General features: G+C 39.3%; 1 protein-coding gene across 4 annotated transcripts in view; it reads left to right on the top strand.

Moving 5' to 3' along the window:
- Window positions 1–19,259, top strand: part of PEX1 (peroxisomal biogenesis factor 1) — a 48,651-nt gene that overhangs the window by 3,576 nt on the left and 25,816 nt on the right. For 3 of the 4 annotated variants that reach the window (XM_026505409.4, XM_044386488.3, XM_048212867.2), the window contains exons 2-10: window positions 6,179–6,322; window positions 9,045–9,128; window positions 9,322–9,436; window positions 9,531–10,255; window positions 11,602–11,721; window positions 16,015–16,138; window positions 16,362–16,462; window positions 17,366–17,448; window positions 18,591–18,723. In XM_026505409.4, the coding sequence (XP_026361194.1) occupies window positions 6,179–6,322; window positions 9,045–9,128; window positions 9,322–9,436; window positions 9,531–10,255; window positions 11,602–11,721; window positions 16,015–16,138; window positions 16,362–16,462; window positions 17,366–17,448; window positions 18,591–18,723 (1,629 nt within the window). The remainder of the gene's footprint in view (window positions 1–6,178; window positions 6,323–9,044; window positions 9,129–9,321; window positions 9,437–9,530; window positions 10,256–11,601; window positions 11,722–16,014; window positions 16,139–16,361; window positions 16,463–17,365; window positions 17,449–18,590; window positions 18,724–19,259) is intronic. The other variant, XM_057304110.1, reaches the window with a different exon arrangement.

The following is a 19,259-nucleotide window of genomic DNA, read 5'->3' as shown; positions in this document are numbered from 1 at the left end:
TGTTCATGTGGTTGTCTTGTTGTGGAGGGAATATCAGTAATTCCTTTTTTCCTTCCAAGTTTATATATTTTTTAAGGTTTCGATAATGAGTTTGTATTTCTTTAATCATAGAAAACATTGTTTTTTAGTCCTTAGCCACAAACTTCACGGATTTTATATAATTGCTCTTAATGAGAATGCATTTTATATTTTGATTATTTTTTTTATTTATTTTTATTTATTTATTTAATGATTTTTTATTATATTATGTCACCATACAGTACATCCCCAGTTTCCGATGTAAAGCTCGATGATTCATTAGTTGTGTATAACACCCAGTGCACCATGCAATACATGCCCTCCTTACTACCCATCACCGGTCTATCCCATTCCCCCACCCCCCTCCCCTCTGAGGCCCTCAGTTTGTTTCTCATAGTCCATAGTCTCTCATGTTTCATTCCCCCTTCTGATTACCCCCCCCTTTCTTTATCCCTTTCTTCCCCTATTGATCTCCCTAGTTCTTATGTTCCATAGATGAGAGAAATCATATGATAGTTGTCTTTCTCTGCTTGACTTATTTCACTTAGCATTATCTCCTCCAGTCCCCTCCATGTTGCAGCAAATGTTGAGAATTCGTTCTTTCTGATAGCTGAGTAATATTCCATTGTATATATGGACCACAACTTCTTAATCCAGTCATCTCTTGAAGGGCATCTCGGCTCCTTCCACAATTTAGCTATTGTGGACATTGCTGCTATGAACATTGGGGTGCATATGGCCCTTCTCTTCACTACGTCTGTATCTTTGGGGTAAACACCCAGTAGTGCCATGGCTGGATCATAGGGTAGCTCAATTTTGAACTTTTTAAGGGACCTCCACACTGTTTTCCAGAGTGGCTGTACCAACTTGCATTCCCACCAACAATGTAGGAGGGATCCCCTTTCTCCACATCCTCTCCAACAATTGTTGTTTCTTGCCTTGTCTATTTTTGCCATTCTAACTGGCGTAAGGTGGTATCTCAGTGTGGTTTTGATTTGAATTTCCCTGATGGCTAATGATTTTGAATATTTTTTCATGTGTCTGTTAGCCATTTGTATGTCTTCATTGGAAAAGTGTCTGTTCATATCTTCTGCCCATTTTTTGATTTGTTTATTTGTTTCTCGTGTATTGAGTTTGAGAAGTTCTTTGTAGATCTTGGATACCAGTCTTTTATCTGTAGTGTCATTTGCAAATATATTCTCCCATTCTGTGGGCTGCCTCTTAGTTTTTTTGACTGTTTCCTTGGCTGTGCAAAAGATTTTTATCTTGATGAAGTCCCACAAGTTCATTTTATCTTTTGTTTCTCTTGCCTTTGGAGATGTGTCATGAAAAAGGTTGCTTTGGCCGATGTCGTAGAGGTTGCTGCCTATGTTCTCCTCTAGGATTTTGATGGATTGCTGTCTCACATCGAGGTCTTTCATCCATTTGGAGTTTATTTTTGTGTATGGTGTGAGAGATTGGTCAAGTTTCATTCTTTTGCATGTAGCTGTCCAATTTTCCCAGCACCATTTATTGAAGAGACTGTCTTTTTTCCACCGGATGTTTTTTCCTGCTTTATCAAAGATTACTTGCCCAAAGAGCCGAGGGTCCATTTCTGGGCTCTCTGTTCTGTTCCATTGGTCTATGTGTCTGTTTTTGTGCCAGTACCATGCTGTCTTTGTGATCACAGCTTTGTAGTACAGCTTGAAATCAGGCAACGTGATGCCCCCAGCTTTGTTTTTACTTTTCAACAGTTCCTTGGCGATTTGGGGCCTTTTCTGGTTCCATACAAATTTTAGGCTTGTTTGTTCCAGTTCTTTGAAAAATGTCATCGGTATTTTGATCGGGATAGCGTTGTAAGTGTAGATTGCTCTGGGTAGCATGGACATTTTAACTATGTTAATTCTTCCGATCCATGAGCATGGAATATTTTTCCATCTTTTTGTGTCTTCCTCAATGTCTTTCAAGAGTGATTTATAGTTTCTAGAATATAGGTCCTTTACGTCTCTGGTTAAGTTAATTCCAAGATAACGTATGGTTTTTGGTGCTATTGTAAATGGGATGGATTCCCTAATTTCTCTTTCTTCAGTCTCATTATTCGTGTATAGAAATGCAACTGATGGGGCACCTGGGTGGCTCAGTCATTAAGCGTCTGCCTTCGGCTCAGGGCGTGATCCCGGCGTTCTGGGATTGAGCCCCACATCAGGCTTCTCTGCTGGGAGCCTGCTTCTTCCTCTCCCACTCCCCCTGCTTCTGTTCCCTCTCTCACTGGCTGTCTCTCTCTGTCAAATAAATAAATAAATAAAATCTTTAAAAAAAAAAAAAAAGAAATGCAACTGATTTCTGAGCATTGATTTTGTATCCCGCCACACTACTGAATTGCTCTATAACTTCTAATAGTTTGGGCGTGGCTTCTTTTGGGTTTTCCATATAGAGTATCATGTCATCTGCGAAGAGAGACAGTTTGACTTCTTCTTTGCCGATTTGGATACCTTTGATCCCTTTTTGTTGTCTGATTGCTGTTGCAAGGACTTCTAGTACTATGTTGAATAATAGTGGCGAGAGTGGGCATCCTTGTCGTGTTCCTTATCTTAAGGGAAAGGCTTCCAGCTTTTCCACATTGAGAATGATATTTGCTGTAGGCTTTTCATAGCTGGTTTTTATGAGATTGAGGAATGTACCCTCTATCCCTACACTCTGAAGGGTTTTAATTAGGAAAGGATACTGTATTTTGTCAAATGCTTTTTCTGCATCTATTGAGAGAATCATATGATTTTTGGCTTTTTCCTTCTAGATAAAATCTAAGACAACGATCGATTTGCGAATGTTGAACCACGCTTGCATCCCTGTTGGGGGCATATATATTTATAATTGTCATATCCACTTGTTGGATACATCCTTTAAGAATAATATAGTGCCCTTCTGTGTCTCTAACTGTAGTCTTTAGTTTAAAATGATGAATCCCACTTGGTCATGATGGATAATCCTTTTAATGTACTGTTGGATTCTATTAGCCAGGATCTTGTTGAGGATTTTGGCGTCCATATTCATTAGGGAAATTGGTCTGTAATTCTCCTTTTTGATGGGGTCTTTGCCTGGTTTGGGGATCAAGGTAATATTGGCCTCATAGAATGAGTTTGGTAGCTTTCCTTCTGTTTCTATGTTTTGAAATAGCTTTAGGAGAATAGGTATTATTTCTTCTTTGAATGTTTGATACAGTTCCCCAGGAAAACCATCCGGGCCTGGAGTTTTGTTATTTGGAAGGTTGTTCATCACTGATTCAATCTTTTCATAATTAATTGGCCTGTTTAAAAAATCAATTTCTTCCTGTTTCAGTCTTGGTAGTTTATAGGTTTCCAGGAAGGCCTCCATCTCTTCCAGATTGCTTAATTTATTGGCATATAGCTGTTGATAAAAGTTTCTAATAATCCTTTCAGTTGCATTGGTGTTGGTTGTAACCTTCCTTTTTCATTCATAATTTTATTAATTTGGGTCCTTTCTCTATTCTTTTGGATAAGCCTTGCCAGCGGTTTGTCAATTTTATTGATTCTCTCAAAGAACCAGCTTCTAGTCCTGTTGATCTGCTTACTGTACTTCTGGTTTTTAATTCATTGATTTCTGCTCTAATCTTGGTCAGCTGCTTCCTTGTGAGTGGATTAGGCCTGTCCCTCTGTTGCTGTTCCAGCTTCTTGAGGTGAGAATATAAAAACTGCATTTTAGATTTTTCTGTTCTTTTGAGTGAGGCTTGAATGGCTATGTATTTCCCCCTTAGGACTGCCTTTGCAGTATCCCATAGGTTTTGGACCGTTGTGTTTTCATTCTCGTTGGTATCCATAAATTGCTTAATTTTGATTTCCTGGTTTTTCGAGTCATTCTTGCAGGATGGTTCTTAGTCTCCAAGTGTTTGAGTTTCTTCCAAATTTTTCCTTGTGGTTGAGTTCCAATTTCAGAGCGTTGTGGTCTGAGAATATGCAGGGGATAATTTCAGTCTTTTGGTATCGGTTGAGACCTGTTTTGTGTCCCAGAACATGGTCTATTCTTGAGAATGTTCCATGGGCATTAGAATAGAATGAGTATTCTTTGGTTCTGGGTTGTAGTGTTCTATATATATCTATGAGGTCCAACTCGTCGAGTATGGCATTCAAAGCTCTTGTTTCTATGTTGGTTTTCTGCTCTGGTGCTCTATTGCTGATAGTGGAGTGTTGAGGTCCCATACTATTAACATATTTTTATCTATATGTCTCTTTATTCTGGTTAAGAGTTGGCTTGTGTATCTTGCTGCTCCCCTGTTGGGGGCATATATATTTATAACTTGTTGGATACATCCTTTAAGAATAATATAGTGCCCTTCTGTGTCTCTAACTGTAGTCTTTAGTTTAAAATCCAATCTGTCTGATATGAGAATTGCTATCCCAGCTTTCTTTTGAGGTCCATTGGCGTGAAAGATGGTACTCCATCCCTTTACTTTCAGTCTGAATGTATCTTTAGGTTCAAAATGAGTCTCTTGTAGACAGCAAATGGATGGGTCATGTCTTTTTATCCAATCTGCAACCCTGTGGCACTTTATGGGAGCATTTAGGCCATTTACATTGAGACTGATTATAGAGAGATATGATTTTAATGATGCCATGTTGCCAGTAAAGTCTTTGTTTCTATAGATTGTGATTTTCTGTTCTGTATCACTCTTGGGGCCTTTTTACTTTTATCGAACTTTTATAGAATGGTTACGAAATTGGTCAGTGACTGGCGATTCTGGAAGGTCTTTATTTCTCCATCCATTCTGAATGACAGCCTTGCTGGATAGAGGATCCTTGGTTGCATGTTTTTCTCTGAAAGAGCTTTAAAAATGCCCCCCCAACCCTTTCTCTCATTCCAGGTCTGTGTAGACAGGTCTGACGTAATTCTGATGCCTTTGCCTTGGTACATGAGAAATTTCTTTGCCCTGGCCACTTTCAATACTGTATCCTTGGATCTAATATTGGCGAATTGCACTATGACGTGACGTGGCATAGGTTTGTCATGGTTGAGCTTGGGAGGGGTCCTCTCTGCCTCTTGGACACGAATGTTTGTTTCCCTTGCTAGATTAGGGAAGTTTTCAGCTACAATTTGTTCAAATATCTCTTCTAGACCTCTGTTTTTCTCCACCCCCTCGGGGATGCCGATGCCTCCCTCCCCCTTCCGTTTATCTTCCGATATCTGTGCTCGGTTTCACGGCTCCCTGCTTTGTACCCTGCTTCGTACCTCAGTACTCTGCTAGAGATGTTCATTTGTAGAGATCCAGATGTATCTTCCTGCGTCTCAGGCTGATTCCGTGGATGTTCAGGCTGGTCTGGTACCTATCCAGCTCGACTCAGGGGACCAGCTGAAAAAGGGATCCCCTACTCCTCCGCCATCTTAACTCCCAGCCTTAAGTTTCCTATATTTTGATTTTTTGTACTTACAATTCCATAGTTGTATAACTATCAAAATTATTGCATATTATAAAATTTCTGGAAGTATACATAAGAAACTATTAACAGTAATTATGTCTGGGAACAGGAACCTAGCTTCTTGTTTTATGTTTTTGTAATTTTTGTGCTTTTACCAAGTACATTTATTCTCTTCTAATAAACAAATACTGTTACATTTTTAAAGTTCATGATATATTTCTACTTGACTCATTCTTTACTAAAATAGTAAATTTGTAGCTTATTTGATAATTTCCCCATTAATAGACATTGAAGACAGTCCTAACTTTTCACTGTTATAGAAGATACTGCAGACATATGTTCTGGTGTGGTTTTCTTCTTCTTTTGATCATTAATTCAGAATAAGTACTCATATATATATATATATATATATATATATATATATATATATATATATGGCTCAAAATTGAGGTCAATTCATTGGCTACCTATTGCCATTTCGAATTTTGGAATGGTTGAATGAATTTGTAATGCCATCATAAGAAAACAAGGGTATTTTTTTTACTCATTGCATCACAAGCTTTGGGTATTGGAATTGATTATAGCTTTTTAAATGCTCTAATGAGAGCTATCACCCATCTATAGAACTCTTTTTGTATGTATGGGTTGCAGTAATAGTTTATCTCTTATGTTAATCGAGAAAAGCATATAAAAACTCTCACTCCCTCCTTTCTTATTTCTCCCCCCCCCTTTCTTATTTCTTGAATAAATAGAATCAAGCTATAGAAGTAGCCTGGGGTCACCAGCCTGCATTCTTGAGCTGGGTAGAAGGCAGGCATTTTAGTGATCAAGGCGAAAATGTGGCTGAAATTAACAGACAAGTTGGTCAGAAACTTGGACTCTCAAATGGGGACCAGGTAAGTACAAAATGTGATGACTGTGCTATATTATGTGACTTTAAGGAGAAAGTCAATGGGGAAAAAAAAAGTTCAAATTAATTTTTTTAAGGAGGCAAGATGACACCTAACTTGCATGGTACTATAACCAGTCCAGGATATTCAGGTTAACTGTATACTGTTGTTAAGTCATTATCTTGTAGTCTGCTCCCTACTTGAATTTGTGTTCTATTTTACTCACTTTCCACATTTCCTAATTTTGTTTGTGTGCAGTTATTTTTGCTTTATGAATTATTGCATTTTATTTACTGTTATCGAACTTCATTTGTTTCTGGCAAATCTTCTAACTTTCCAGGGTCATACTTGATTTTAAAAACTATCCAACAAAAGAATTGTTATTTTTCTATTTTTGTTTTGCCTATGAAATTAATATGCTTAGGTTGTAAACCCCAAAGCTAAAGGACTTAGGTCTGTGTTTTCATTTTATTGTATTCACCAATTTATTCCCTTCTACATATTTTATTTATTTATTTATTTTTTAAAGATTTTATTTATTTGACAGAGATAGAGACAGCCAGCGAGAGAGGGAACACAAGCAGGGGGAGTGGGAGAGGAAGAAGCAGGCTCATAGCGGAGGAGCCTGATGTGGGGCTCGATCCCAGAACGCCGGGATCATGCCCTGAGCCGAAGGCAGACGCTTAACCGCTGTGCCACCCAGGCGCCCCAGTTCCCTTCTGCATATTTTAAACTACAGAAGTAATACACATTCATTACAAATACTTTACAATTGAAAGTAAAAAAATATCTTTTCTCTAACCCCAGCCTCAAAATGAACGTGCACTGTATGTTGGGATTTCAGTACACTTTTAGGATTTAAAGAATGGGATCATATATATTTTCTGCAGTTTTCCCCCCACAAAATATATTAGAGATACCTTTCCATGTATTACAAACAATATGCATTGAACATCTCTGTATATAGATATGTAATGAAATACTACAAATGAATTGCAGAGTCTAGGGGGCTGCACATTTAGAATTTTGATAAACGGGACTACACGGCATTCTATTATCAGTTTCCCATGACAGTATCCAAGAGCATCACATCTTTTTAACTTGTTTTGAACACAGACTAATTTTGTTCATGCATGTTTTTGAGAATGAGAATAGGCCACTCATGAGAAGTCCATAGGCCTAGTATTAGTCCTTTGCTTACCCTAAATCTTTGGTAGAATCTTAAAACTTCAGCACCACAGCGACCCTCGATATCACTAACTTTGGTGCTTTGCTCTACAAACCTGGGGAGATAGAACATTTTGCCCAGGATTGCATAGAAAGTTAAAGTTCTGCTCTCTTCGAGTATGTGGTCCTTCCCTGTGGGAAACACCAGCTTCCTGTCCCCAAGCTTGGTGTCTTCACCAGCCTCACGACAGTGCTGTGTGTTTTTAATGCCTGTTTGCTTCAGAGTGAGCTGTTACCTGATTTTCTGCAGATCCTCCGGGTATTGTGCCTAAGGCAGTATCGCCCAAGGAGTAGGAACAACGTGGACTGGCTCACCCAGGATTATAGCTTCTTGGTGGGCAGGAGCTGCTTTGTGCTTTCCCAGAATCACTCTTTCAAATAGGGTATTTGGGAGATGCTGATGGGAGCTTCACCGATGGTGAGGCATTGGGGGGAAATGCAGCTCCAGTCCACAAAAGCAGAGAAGGAAGGCTGGTTCAGTGGAGCACGTAGTACTTGGTGGCTTTGGGTTTTACTCTTCAGTCCCCAGAAATGCCTATAGAAAGGGGGAAAGGAAGTAAGGCAGTGGATTCCAGCTGCTTGAGACACACTAGCATTTCATGTATTTCCACAGACCGGAATGAGGGCACATTTGTTCTACTTTACTTCTAGCTGTGAATGCTTATACTTGTCAATAATGGGTTCTGATCTCTCTCTCTGTATTTTTTTCTTACTTTTCTAGAAGCGCCATGGCTTGAGGATAGTTATGAAACTAACAGTCATAAAACTTTTAGAAATAATAGTGTGTATATATTAGATCAAGCCATGACTTGATGTCATTATTGTTTCTTCTTACATTTTAATTTACATTTTAAGTTAAATTTGTTAATGGTTATCTTTATTATCATTTTTTAAAGTAGGCTCCACGCCTAGCGGGGAGCCCAGTGTGGGGCCTGAACTCACAATCCTGAGATTGAGACCTGAACTGAGATCACGAGTTGGATGTTTAACTGACTTAGCCACCCAGGCACCCCACTTCTCTTTTTTTTAAATTTTTTAAAGATTTTATTTATTTGACAGAGCGAGCGAGAGAGCGCACAAGCAGGGGGAGCAGCAGGCAGAAGAAGAGGGAGAAGCAGGCTCCCTGCTGAGCAGGGAGCCTGATGCAGGACTCGATCCCAGGACCCCGGGATCCTGACCTGAGCTGAAAGCAGACACTTAACCTGCTAAGCCACCCAGGTGCCCCTTATTTTTTAAAAAATATGTTGTGCTAGGATATATTTTCCTTTTTTCTATCATTATTCGTGAGACAGTTTTTTCCTAAAATGTTGAGTATATCAAGACCTAGCTAAGAATAAGTGCTTCCTATCTGTCCGATGGAGGTCTCCACGACGCACCCAGGCACACGTGCACACTCATTGACTCGCTCACACTTAATTACTTACCTAAAGAGAGAACTTCTTATTTCCTAGGGGTACAAAAAGTCTTTTAAAAATAGTTTTACATTTTCCATTTTTTCCAGGTGTTTCTCAAGCTGTGCTCCCATGTGGTGTCTTGTCAGCAAGTCGAGGTGGAGCCCCTCTCAGCAGATGACTGGGAGATACTGGTAAAGAAAACACAATGAGAACTAGCCCAGTTTGAGGTTAAACTACTTCAGCATAGTTGTTCGTTTACAGGGAAGTATAGTTGACACACGGTGTTACCTTAGTTTCAGGTGTGCGACCTAGTGATTGATTTCTTTTCTAGACATGGAACGACAAAAGGTAAAGTGAATACATCTTATCGTTTGTTGGTTGTAGGAGCTGCATGCTGCTTCCCTTGAACAGCATCTTCTGGATCAAATTCGAATAGTTTTCCCAAAAGCCATTTTTCCTGTCTGGGTTGATCAACAGACTTACATATTTATCCAAATCGGTAGGTGCTATTATGTTTTCCATTGTGTTCTACACCAAAGTACTGATCCACAGCAGAGGTGAGCGTGTACTAATGAGCTTTCTTTTCCACACAGTCGCACTAATGCCAGCCGCTGCTTATGGAAGGCTGGAAACTGACACTAAACTCCTTATTCAGCCAAAGACCCGCCAAGCCAAGGAGAATACGTTTTCAAAAGCAGATAATGCACAGGGGGAATTTCGTAATTATGGAGGAGACCAAAAAGGATTGACAGTCACTGGGTCTAATAAGACAGATTCAGAGGTTACAGCTGACTCACCATCCGTGCCAAGCTTATGGACTATCATAGGAAGTATTTTTTCTTTTGGGTCTGAGAAGAAACCGGAGCTCTCCTGGGGTTTAACTGAAATGAATGCGTTCAAAACTATGCAGTCCAAAGTTGTTCCCCTGGACAATATTTTCAGAGTGTGCAAATCACAGCCTCCCAGTGTGTGTGATGCACCAGCAGCTTCGGAGTTTCACAAACACTGTGCCGTTCACGTATTTCCGTGGGACCAGGAATATTTTGGTATGGAGCCCAGCTTTACTGTGACCTACGGAAAGCTAATTAAACTGCTTTCTCCAAAGCAACAGCAAAGTAAAACAAAGCAAAACGTGCTGTCACCTGAAAAAGGGAAGCAGACCTTAGAACCACTAGGTCAAAAACCGACCACCTCGGACCGCAGTCAAGAAGCCGCCACGGCGTGTGTGCTACCGGTAGTCTGGAATGGACTGGAGGAGTTGAAGAATGCCACCAAATACGCCAAAACTGTAGAAGCTCTTCATCTTGGGAAAGTCTGGGTTAGTATAAAATGTACTATTAGGGAGAAAGCAATTTTGTGTTGCTTGAAATTCTCCAGATTATGAATTAGAATAACGTTTTGTATACAGTTTGCAAATCAGTATAATAGGAGTGTCGAAAGTCCCTGCAGGGACACATTTCTGATTGCAAGGTAAAGTCCTTGTTTGGGTGAAGATTGTGTGTATTTTCTGTTTAAGGAAACTTAAGCTATAAGATACAGGCGCAGAGAGGTCAGAATTACTTGCCCGAGGTTGCATAGTAAGTACAACTAGGATTCACACCCAGGCGGGCTGACTCTCGGGTTCTCACTTAGCATGGGGTGCCTTACGAAGCCTCACATCTTTAATACCTGCAGAAGGTTTGTTCCCCAGTTCCCGAAAGCCAAGGAAGGACTTGCTTTGTGTCGGGGGCAATGCCCACGTAGAGAGAGACCCATAGCGTGAGGGGGCACCTGGATTGGCGTGTACCCAGAAGCTGCTTACCCTGCTGGAATCTACTCTTTAACTGTGGGACTGTGAAGGGGAGGAGAGCAACCAGTGTCCACCTTCTCGTCCTGGCCTCAGATAGTAATGCTTATTTAGTTTATGTGGAACGAGTCATCAGCCCCTTTTATTTGAACTTAATCTGAGCCATTGTGAAGTGAGACTTCACAGTGAGAAAGGGAGGAAATTATTAGGACAAGGAAGAAAAATAGGAGAGGAAGGGAGTCTCTTTTGTAGATTTCTTCTATTGCCAGTTTCACCTCTGACCTCTGTGCTGGCTGCTTACAGAGTTTGCATCTCTTTGGCCTACATCCTTTTCTAAAATTTCAGACCATCAGCTCGTTATTTTCCATTAGTTCTTAACTCCTAGCTAAGGAGATCCTGCTGCATCTTCAAAATAAAAATGTCTAACACTGAGCTTGTTAGGATTTCTCTTTTCTGTTTATGGTTCTGCCATTTGACGAAATACTAGTTTTTTTCCTTGAAAACATGGTGAGGACAGGGTGAAGAGTGCCAGGTAGAGGCCTAGAGACCATGTGATATGGCAGCGAGGAGCCCGCACCTCCCGCTCCACGTGGGAGGTTGGCAGCCACGGGCACGGAGGAGTGGCAGTCCTCAAACAGCCTTGCCTGGAGAGACCCAGGTTGATGGATCTCATTCGGAAGAGGGTGTGGAAGAAAGAAAGCAAGGGGAAAGTGGAAATGTTTGTGATACAACAGGGCCTGATTATCCATCTGGTTACGCTTACAAATCGTGGTAACTTCCACCAATTTACCTGAGTTCATAGAGGTTAATAACAATATGTATGCTATGGAATGTTTTTAAATCAAGTTTTCACATATTTATTTCTATTTATTTTTCAGATTCCAGATGACCTGAGAAAGAGACTAAATATAGAAATGCATGCAGTAGTCAGAATAACTCCAGTGGAAATTACCCCTAAAATTCCAAGATCTCTAAAATTACAACCTAGAGAAAACTTAGTGAGTTCATATTTATGTTATATCACAGTTGTTTTACGTGTCATGTAAAATTTCTAGTTGCTTCGGCCAAGTAATAAGAATGTTGTATTCCTTTTTCCTAGAAGGGCAAAGAAGTCTGTTTTATTTTGTTGTGGTAAACTGTATCTAATGAAATGCTATTTAACCATTGTTAAGTGTACAATTCAGCATTAATTACATTCATTATAGGCAATCATCACCACCCCCTATTTCCAAAACTTTTCTAGCCCCCAAACAGAAATTCTGTGCCCATTAAGCAATAGTCCCCATCCCCTCCACTCCTGGCTCCTGGTAACCATTATGTAATCGATATTCTGTCTATGAATTTGCTTGTTCTGGATATTTCTTCTAAGTGGAATCCTATGATATTTGTCCCGTGCATCTGGCTTATTTCACTTAACCTGTTTTTAAGGCTCATCCAGGTTGTAGAATGTATTTGTTCCTATTTATGGCGAGATAATATCCCATTGTATACCTCATTTTGTGTATACCTCATTTCGTTTGTCCATCTGTGGATGGACCCTTGGGTTGTTTCCACCTTTTTGGATATTGTGAATGTTGCTGCTGCGGACATTAGCATACAAGTCTCTGTTGAGTCCCTGCTTTGAGTTATTTTGGGTATATACCTTGGAGTTGAGATGCTGTATCTTTTTTTTTTTTTTTAAGAGAAAGGAGAGTAGGGGGTGGGTAGGGCAGGGAAGGGAGAGAGATTCTTTTTTTTTTTTTTTTCCTTTTTTTTTTTTTTTTTTTTATGATTTTTTATTATATTATGTTAGTCACCATACAGTACATCCCCGGTTTCCGATGTAAGGCTCGATGATTCATTAGTTGTGTATAACACCCAGTGCACCATGCAATACATGCCCTCCTTACTACCCATCACCGGTCTATCCCATTCCCCCACCCCCCTCCCCTCTGAAGTCCTCATTTTGTTTCTCATAGTCCATAGTCTCTCATGTTTCATTCCCCCTTCTGATTACCCCCCCTTTCTTTATCCCTTTCTTCCCCTACTGATCATCCTAGTTCTTATGTTCCATAGATGAGAGAAATCATATGATAGTTGTCTTTCTCTGCTTGACTTATTTCACTTAGCATTATCTCCTCCAGTGCTGTCCATGTTGTAGCAAATGTTGAGAACTCGTTCTTTCTGATAGCTGAGTAATATTCCATTGTATATATGGACCACAACTTCTTAATCCAGTCATCTGTTGAAGGGCATCTCGGCTCCTTCCACGATTTAGCTATTGTGGACATTGCTGCTATGAACATTGGGGTGCATATGGCCCTTCTCTTCACTACATCTGTATCTTTGGGGTAAATACCCAGTAGTGCAATGGCTGGATCATAGGGTAGCTCAATTTTTAACTTTTTAAGGGACCTCCACACTGTTTTCCAGAGTGGCTGTACCAACTTGCATTCCCACCAACAATGTAGGAGGGATCCCCTTTCTCCACATCCTCTCCAACAATTGTTGTTTCTTGCCTTGTCTATTTTTGCCATTCTAACTGGCGGAAGGGAGAGAGAATCTTAAGCAGTCCCCACGCCCAGCACGCAGCCAGATGTGGGCTCAATCTCAAAACCCTGAGATCGTGACCTAAGCCCAAATCAAGAGCCAGACGCTCAACCGATTGAGCCACGTAGGCACCCTGAGTTGGTAATTCTGTTTAACTTTTTGAGAAACCAAGAAGTGTTTAGTAAGAAACACACATATTGTGTATATTATGCCAATGCAAATATGGATAGTTTGGCTTTTTTTTTTTATTAAGTACGCTCTATGCCCAAAGTGGGGCTTGAACTCATGACCCCAATATCAAGACTTGCATGCTCCACTGACTGAGCCACCAGGTACCCTGATAACTTGGCTTTTAAAAGATAGATATTTTTCCTACTCCACGTAATTTAAAAAAAAATTTCCCCCATGTTGTTTCAGTATTGATACTGCAGCCTGAAAGTGCTAGACCGCTCATTAACAGGGTAGTGTCACCTGTGCCAGATTAGTTTACCGGTTCCCAGAGAACGGCGATACAGGAAAATTATTGTGTTATAGGTTTTAAAACTCCAGACAGGATTTTATTCTTCTGTGATTATTCAGAGGATACTTTCAGATCTTTCGGATCATGAGGGTCATTATGTCATGGAAGAACCATTTTAACACAACTTTCTAGTTGATGAAACCCCAGATAACTTATATACTGGAAAAGTGGAAAACAAATAGAATAAATGCCATTTCCGTAACAGAATGTAACAACATTTAACACCCTGGCAGAATGGTGCACGGTGATTTCTAGTGTTAACTTTTTAGTTAATCTTGGTATTTTTCAAAAGTTAGGTCTCGTGGAAAAAAAACCACGACGTTTTTTGTCTCAGTAATAGGACATTACTACAGAATTCCTTTCTTAATCCTGAGTTGCTTAGTTTAGTGGGAGCTTTAGGACACTGGTAGGTTTCTCTGGGCTGGTTATATCTCTTAGGACATAAGAATGTTTGATTCTAGAGGAACTGTGAGTTGCTTCCTGATTCTTCAAGTCTTGATTTTAGGTATATCTTTTTGTTAAGTAAACTCTGCCTGGCATGTGGGGCTCAAACTCAGGACCCAGAGATCAAGAGCACCTTGCTCTACTGACCGAGCCAGCCAGGGGCCCTTCCTTAGGTCTTTAATCCCATTGCCCAGTAATATCCAAACAGACTGTTGCTGTGATCTTTAAGAGTATGAAAGCAATGCCTGTACTTAGGTCAGCCCGCTCTTTGTAGTGATCAGGTTCTAAACTGAGCTTAGTCGGCAGAGCTATGCTGGACTCTGAATGAAGAGAACAGAAATGGACAAGTTGAGAAGTGGTGGTATGAATAGAGGTTTATTTCTCTAAGCAGATAATGATCTTTTCTACATGAATTTTTGGGTGTTCCTGTTTTTAGCTTCAAATAGGTTTTAAAAACTTAATTCTGATTTTAAAACTTTAAAAATTAATAGTGTTTTTCTTAGAATTTCTTCATACCTTTTGAACAGTTTATTAACATTGTACTTATTGAGTATATCACCACTGTGGCCTGCTTAACTGAAAAAAAAGTGACTTTAGCATATAAAGGGCCTATTTTTCTCACGTACAAAGGAGTTTGGAGGAGCTCATAGCGGTTAAACTATGTCATCGGGGATCTAGGCTCCTTTGGTCTCTCCGCCATCCTTAGCCTGTAACTTTCCTCCTCTTAGATGCAAGGCATTTGCTGTACTAATAGGCATCACATCTGCATTCTTGGCAGCAGAAGGAAAGGCACAAAGTGAAAGCCTCTTCTTTGCAAGGTTTCTCTACCTTTTGACTAGGAGGAGAAGCCCTTCCCAACGATTGCTGATTGCACACCGTTGGTCAGAATGCAGGCACACGCACATATACACGTATGCACACACAGCTCCAGGCTGGGAAGGGAGTTTTCTTTCCCACCTCTGTAATGGAGGGAGGCAAGGGAGAATGGGATTGGAATGGTTATTCAGTGAGCCAAATCATGGTATGTGTATCACTGGTCATAGAGATAAGGAGTGTTTAAAATTTCACCACTTCTGTAAATTCTTTTTTTTTTTTTTTTTTTTTTTTTTTTGGAGTGGGAGAGAGGGTGGGTAGAGGGACAAAAGGAGAGGGAGAGAGAGAATCTTAATCAGGCTCCATGCCTGGCATGGAGCCCTATGTGGGGTTTGATCTCATGACCCTGAGATCGTGACCTGAGCCGAAATCAAGAGGCGGATGCTTAACCGACTGAGCCACCCAGGTGCCCCTGTAAATGTTTCTTCAGGCTTCACTGCCCTCCTTGTCCTGTAGTGTTAAATCCCAAATCTGTGCCTATAAATAGGAACATTCTTCCTGGTTTTGTTGGTAAGGTTTACTTAAAAAAAATTTGTTTTAATTATTTATTTTTAGTTGTTCCCATTTAATAGATTAATAAACTGCGGTTCAGACAGTTTTATTAATTTGCCCACAGTCACACAGATAATAAATGGTCATGCCAGGCTGATTGCATCTTGAACTAGCACATGTGATCACTTGTGCCGGCCTGTTGCCGAATGGGCATGCCGTGATCGACGTAATTGGCCAGTCCCTCCTAGGGACGCCATCTTACAGTTCTCGCATGAGGCGAGCAAGGCTCAGAGAGCTTCAGAGGCTTCTTGAAGGTGCATCAGCTGTCTCAAGGTGTACATAGTATTAGCAAGATAAGGTGTTAAGCTAACGATGTTAATATTCAGTTAGGTATTTGGATAATTCATTACTGTTCCTCCCTTTGCTCTGGCAGCCTAACGATGTAAGTGGAGAAGACGTAAGAGCTGTGTTCTCTTCGTGGCTGCAGCAGTGTTCTACCACCACGCTTCCTTTGGTAATATCAGAGGAAGAATACATTAAGCTGAGAATTAAAGATGGTGGGTAAATTTTGTTATTTTGATATTTTTCCTATTGAAGAAGTTTTCATTGTTTTTCCAACCTGTCGTACGTGTGAACAGGAAATATCATGATAAGTAAATGGTAGATTTTACATATCGAAGAATGCCTTTATTTAAATTTAAATAAATTTAAATCTTAAATTATTTCATCTCCGTTTCAGTGCTAACTCTACATTGATTACTTTTTTTTTTTTTTTGATAGGATTGAAGGAGTTTTCTCTAAGTGTAGTTCATTCTTGGGAAAAAGAAAAAGAAAACATTTTTTTGTTGAGTGCCAATCTGCTGCAGAAGACCACAATCCAAGTAATCACATAGTGTTGAATATTTAATGAAATAATATTTGTCACATGGGATCAATAATAAAGTATGAGTTTACCTGTAAGACTTTGCTTCCTGAAGTATGTTAGAAACGTGAATGATAAGAGTAAGGAATAACTTGATTTAAAATATTTTATTATATAGTCTCTTTAACTTATCTAAGCAAATTGATTTATCCTAAACTTAAAATCAATGCACAGTTAAGTTTCAAGAATAGAACTGATTGTGTTAACTGGCAGATGGGTCATGATTTCAAATTATTCTAGCATTGAAACAAAGGAAAACTTCGCTTTAGGAGTTTGGTTTTTTTTAAGCTCCTATTTTTACTTGTGCTTTGCTGTAACCAGTATTTGCAATAACCCATATTATTTTGGCAGTTCTTAAATTCTCAACTCTTCGCAAATATTATCAGATCACTTTTTTTCCAGAAGGATTTTATAAGTGGTCTTTTTAGAATATTAGGTTTTCGTGAGGATATTCACTGTTGTTGTTAGAGAATTGAAGATGCTGTAGTCGCTTAGAATTTGAATGGTCGGGAACCAGACATTGTCTGCTTTTGAGATAAAATTGAAGGAATACCGTTCAGAGGACATAGAAGTGTAAGAATTGTGAAGAGTAAATATGACACACATCAGAATTGCAAACAAAGACGTGTCCGTAAATGCATGAAGGAGACGACCTCCTTTACTGCTTGTTGACCATAAACATTTACGTTCCTTGGTTGAGTAAAGTATGTTGCGAACGCTATTTTGAGTAATGATCTTGCATGCACAATGTGTCTTTTCTCTCTGTGTAACAGAATCAGTGATTCAGTTTCCTGGGACCTGAGAAAAACAGGCCAAAGATAGAACTTTGAAATGTAAAACTGATTTTTCCTTGCTACTGTAGGTCCTTCTAGATCCTATGGTAAAAGAAGAAAACAGTGAGGACATTGACTTTATTCTTCCTTTTTTAAAGCTGAACTGCTTGGGGTAAGAAGTTCTGGCCAAACTAGTATGTTTACAGCCATGTTTGACATTATCTCTGGCAGGGCTTTTATATATGCACATTAAAGTAGATGTTAATGACATTGAATAATCTTAATAATGTCTTAGTAGATATTTTTTCAAGGATTGTTTCTGTTTTCACACCTTGCTTGGTAATTTGCCTTGTCTCAGGTAACTACATAAAAGGCTGAAGCTTATTAGAAATTTTGCTTTGAGTTTTGATTTGTGAGAAGGAAGCAACTGGATATGAATCAGATCATATGTGCTTAAATAAATAAAACAATAATTCTTAAAGCTAATACCTTTATTTTAAATGTTAAATCCAAAAAGATTATTTGAATGTTTAAAAATATTTCAAATTAAGTTATTCCTTCAACTATCTTATTAATGTACTAATTGGGATTATTTGTGTTTTCCTCAACTTTTAAAACCAAACAAGTCTGAAAAGAACTTCTTCTTAATTTATCTCTTATGCAATATGAGAATCTCCTATAAACAGTACATCTTTGAATTCTTCACCGAGGCTTTTGGTAGTTGTAGTAGTAGTGATCTGATTTCCTGTAATAGTATAATCTGTAAATGTTCCAGTAAAAGGATTAAACTGTAAAGTAACAGTGCTTAAATACAGCATAATATTCATGTTGAAAGTAAAATCTCTTCAGACTCTGATTTTTAAGAATTTATATTATCTGAAAGTGCTAGAGTCAGGAAGTAGGTTGAAGTTCATGCTTGTATAATCTACAAATCGAAACTGGATTTCAAAGGCTGAGTTTAAGAGGAAATAAGTCTTCAATTATCCTAACACTTCAAATGCACTCATTTATAATTATGTTGATTACCAAACCAAAACTCATTTTGAGAGGAGTGTTCGTGAATGTTAGGACAAATTCCTAAAGATGTCCTGTTAAGACAAAACTTCTGTACATGTTTGAAAGTAATAAAACTAATTTTAAAAGCTATAACTCAGATTTGGCATTAATTCAATATACTTTCAAGTAAGGGAAAATTTCCACATATTACTCTTAAAAATCATTAACTGGCCTGGGAAGGAAAGTTTCAGAATTTTTCACAGCTGGATTTTATCCCGCTTCAGTGTGTTATCATGCAACAATGTATGTGTTTTGCAGAGGAGTGAATTCCTTGGGTGTCTCCTCCACGGAACACATCACTCATAGCCTCCTGGGACGCCCTTTGTCTCGACAGCTGATGTCCCTAGTGGCAGGACTTAGGAATGGAGCCCTTTTATTCACAGGAGGAAAGGTATGTGGTCAAAATGTGTCCATTTCACTAATCACTTCTATTTTTCTCTCTTTGGGCTTTGATCATCTGTTATACAGGGCGGTTAATACAAGATATGGGAAGGCTTCATTTGCTTTGGAAATTTAGAAAGTGGTGATGAATAAGATGAAAAAGGTAATGTGCTCCCTGCCTTTTTGTGTGCCAGTTGATAGGATTGTCTGATTTTTGTTTTTTAGGGTGTTGCTAGGGTTGATTAATGTTCAAATATTGAACCAGCCTCACATATCTGTAATAAATTCCACTTGGTTGTGGTGTATTATTTTTTGTACACATTGCCGAGTTTGCTAATACCCTTTAAGTTTTGTGTTTTTTTGTTTTTTGTTTTTTTTAAGATTACTTGAGAGAGAGAAAGAGAAAGCGTGCACACGTGCACAGGTGCAGGAAAGGGGAGAGGGGCAGAGGGAGAGGGAGAGAAACAGGCTCGGGAGCCCGACACGGAGCTCGGGCTCACAACCCTGAGACCATGACCTGAGCCAAAATCAAGAGTCAGACACTTA

This window comes from Ursus arctos, unplaced genomic scaffold (assembly GCF_023065955.2).
Source record: "Ursus arctos isolate Adak ecotype North America unplaced genomic scaffold, UrsArc2.0 scaffold_3, whole genome shotgun sequence".
In the NCBI taxonomy this organism is placed as follows: Eukaryota; Metazoa; Chordata; class Mammalia; order Carnivora; family Ursidae; genus Ursus; species Ursus arctos.
Note: the sequence above shows the minus strand (reverse complement) of the source record. Positions and strands in the feature narration are given on the sequence as shown.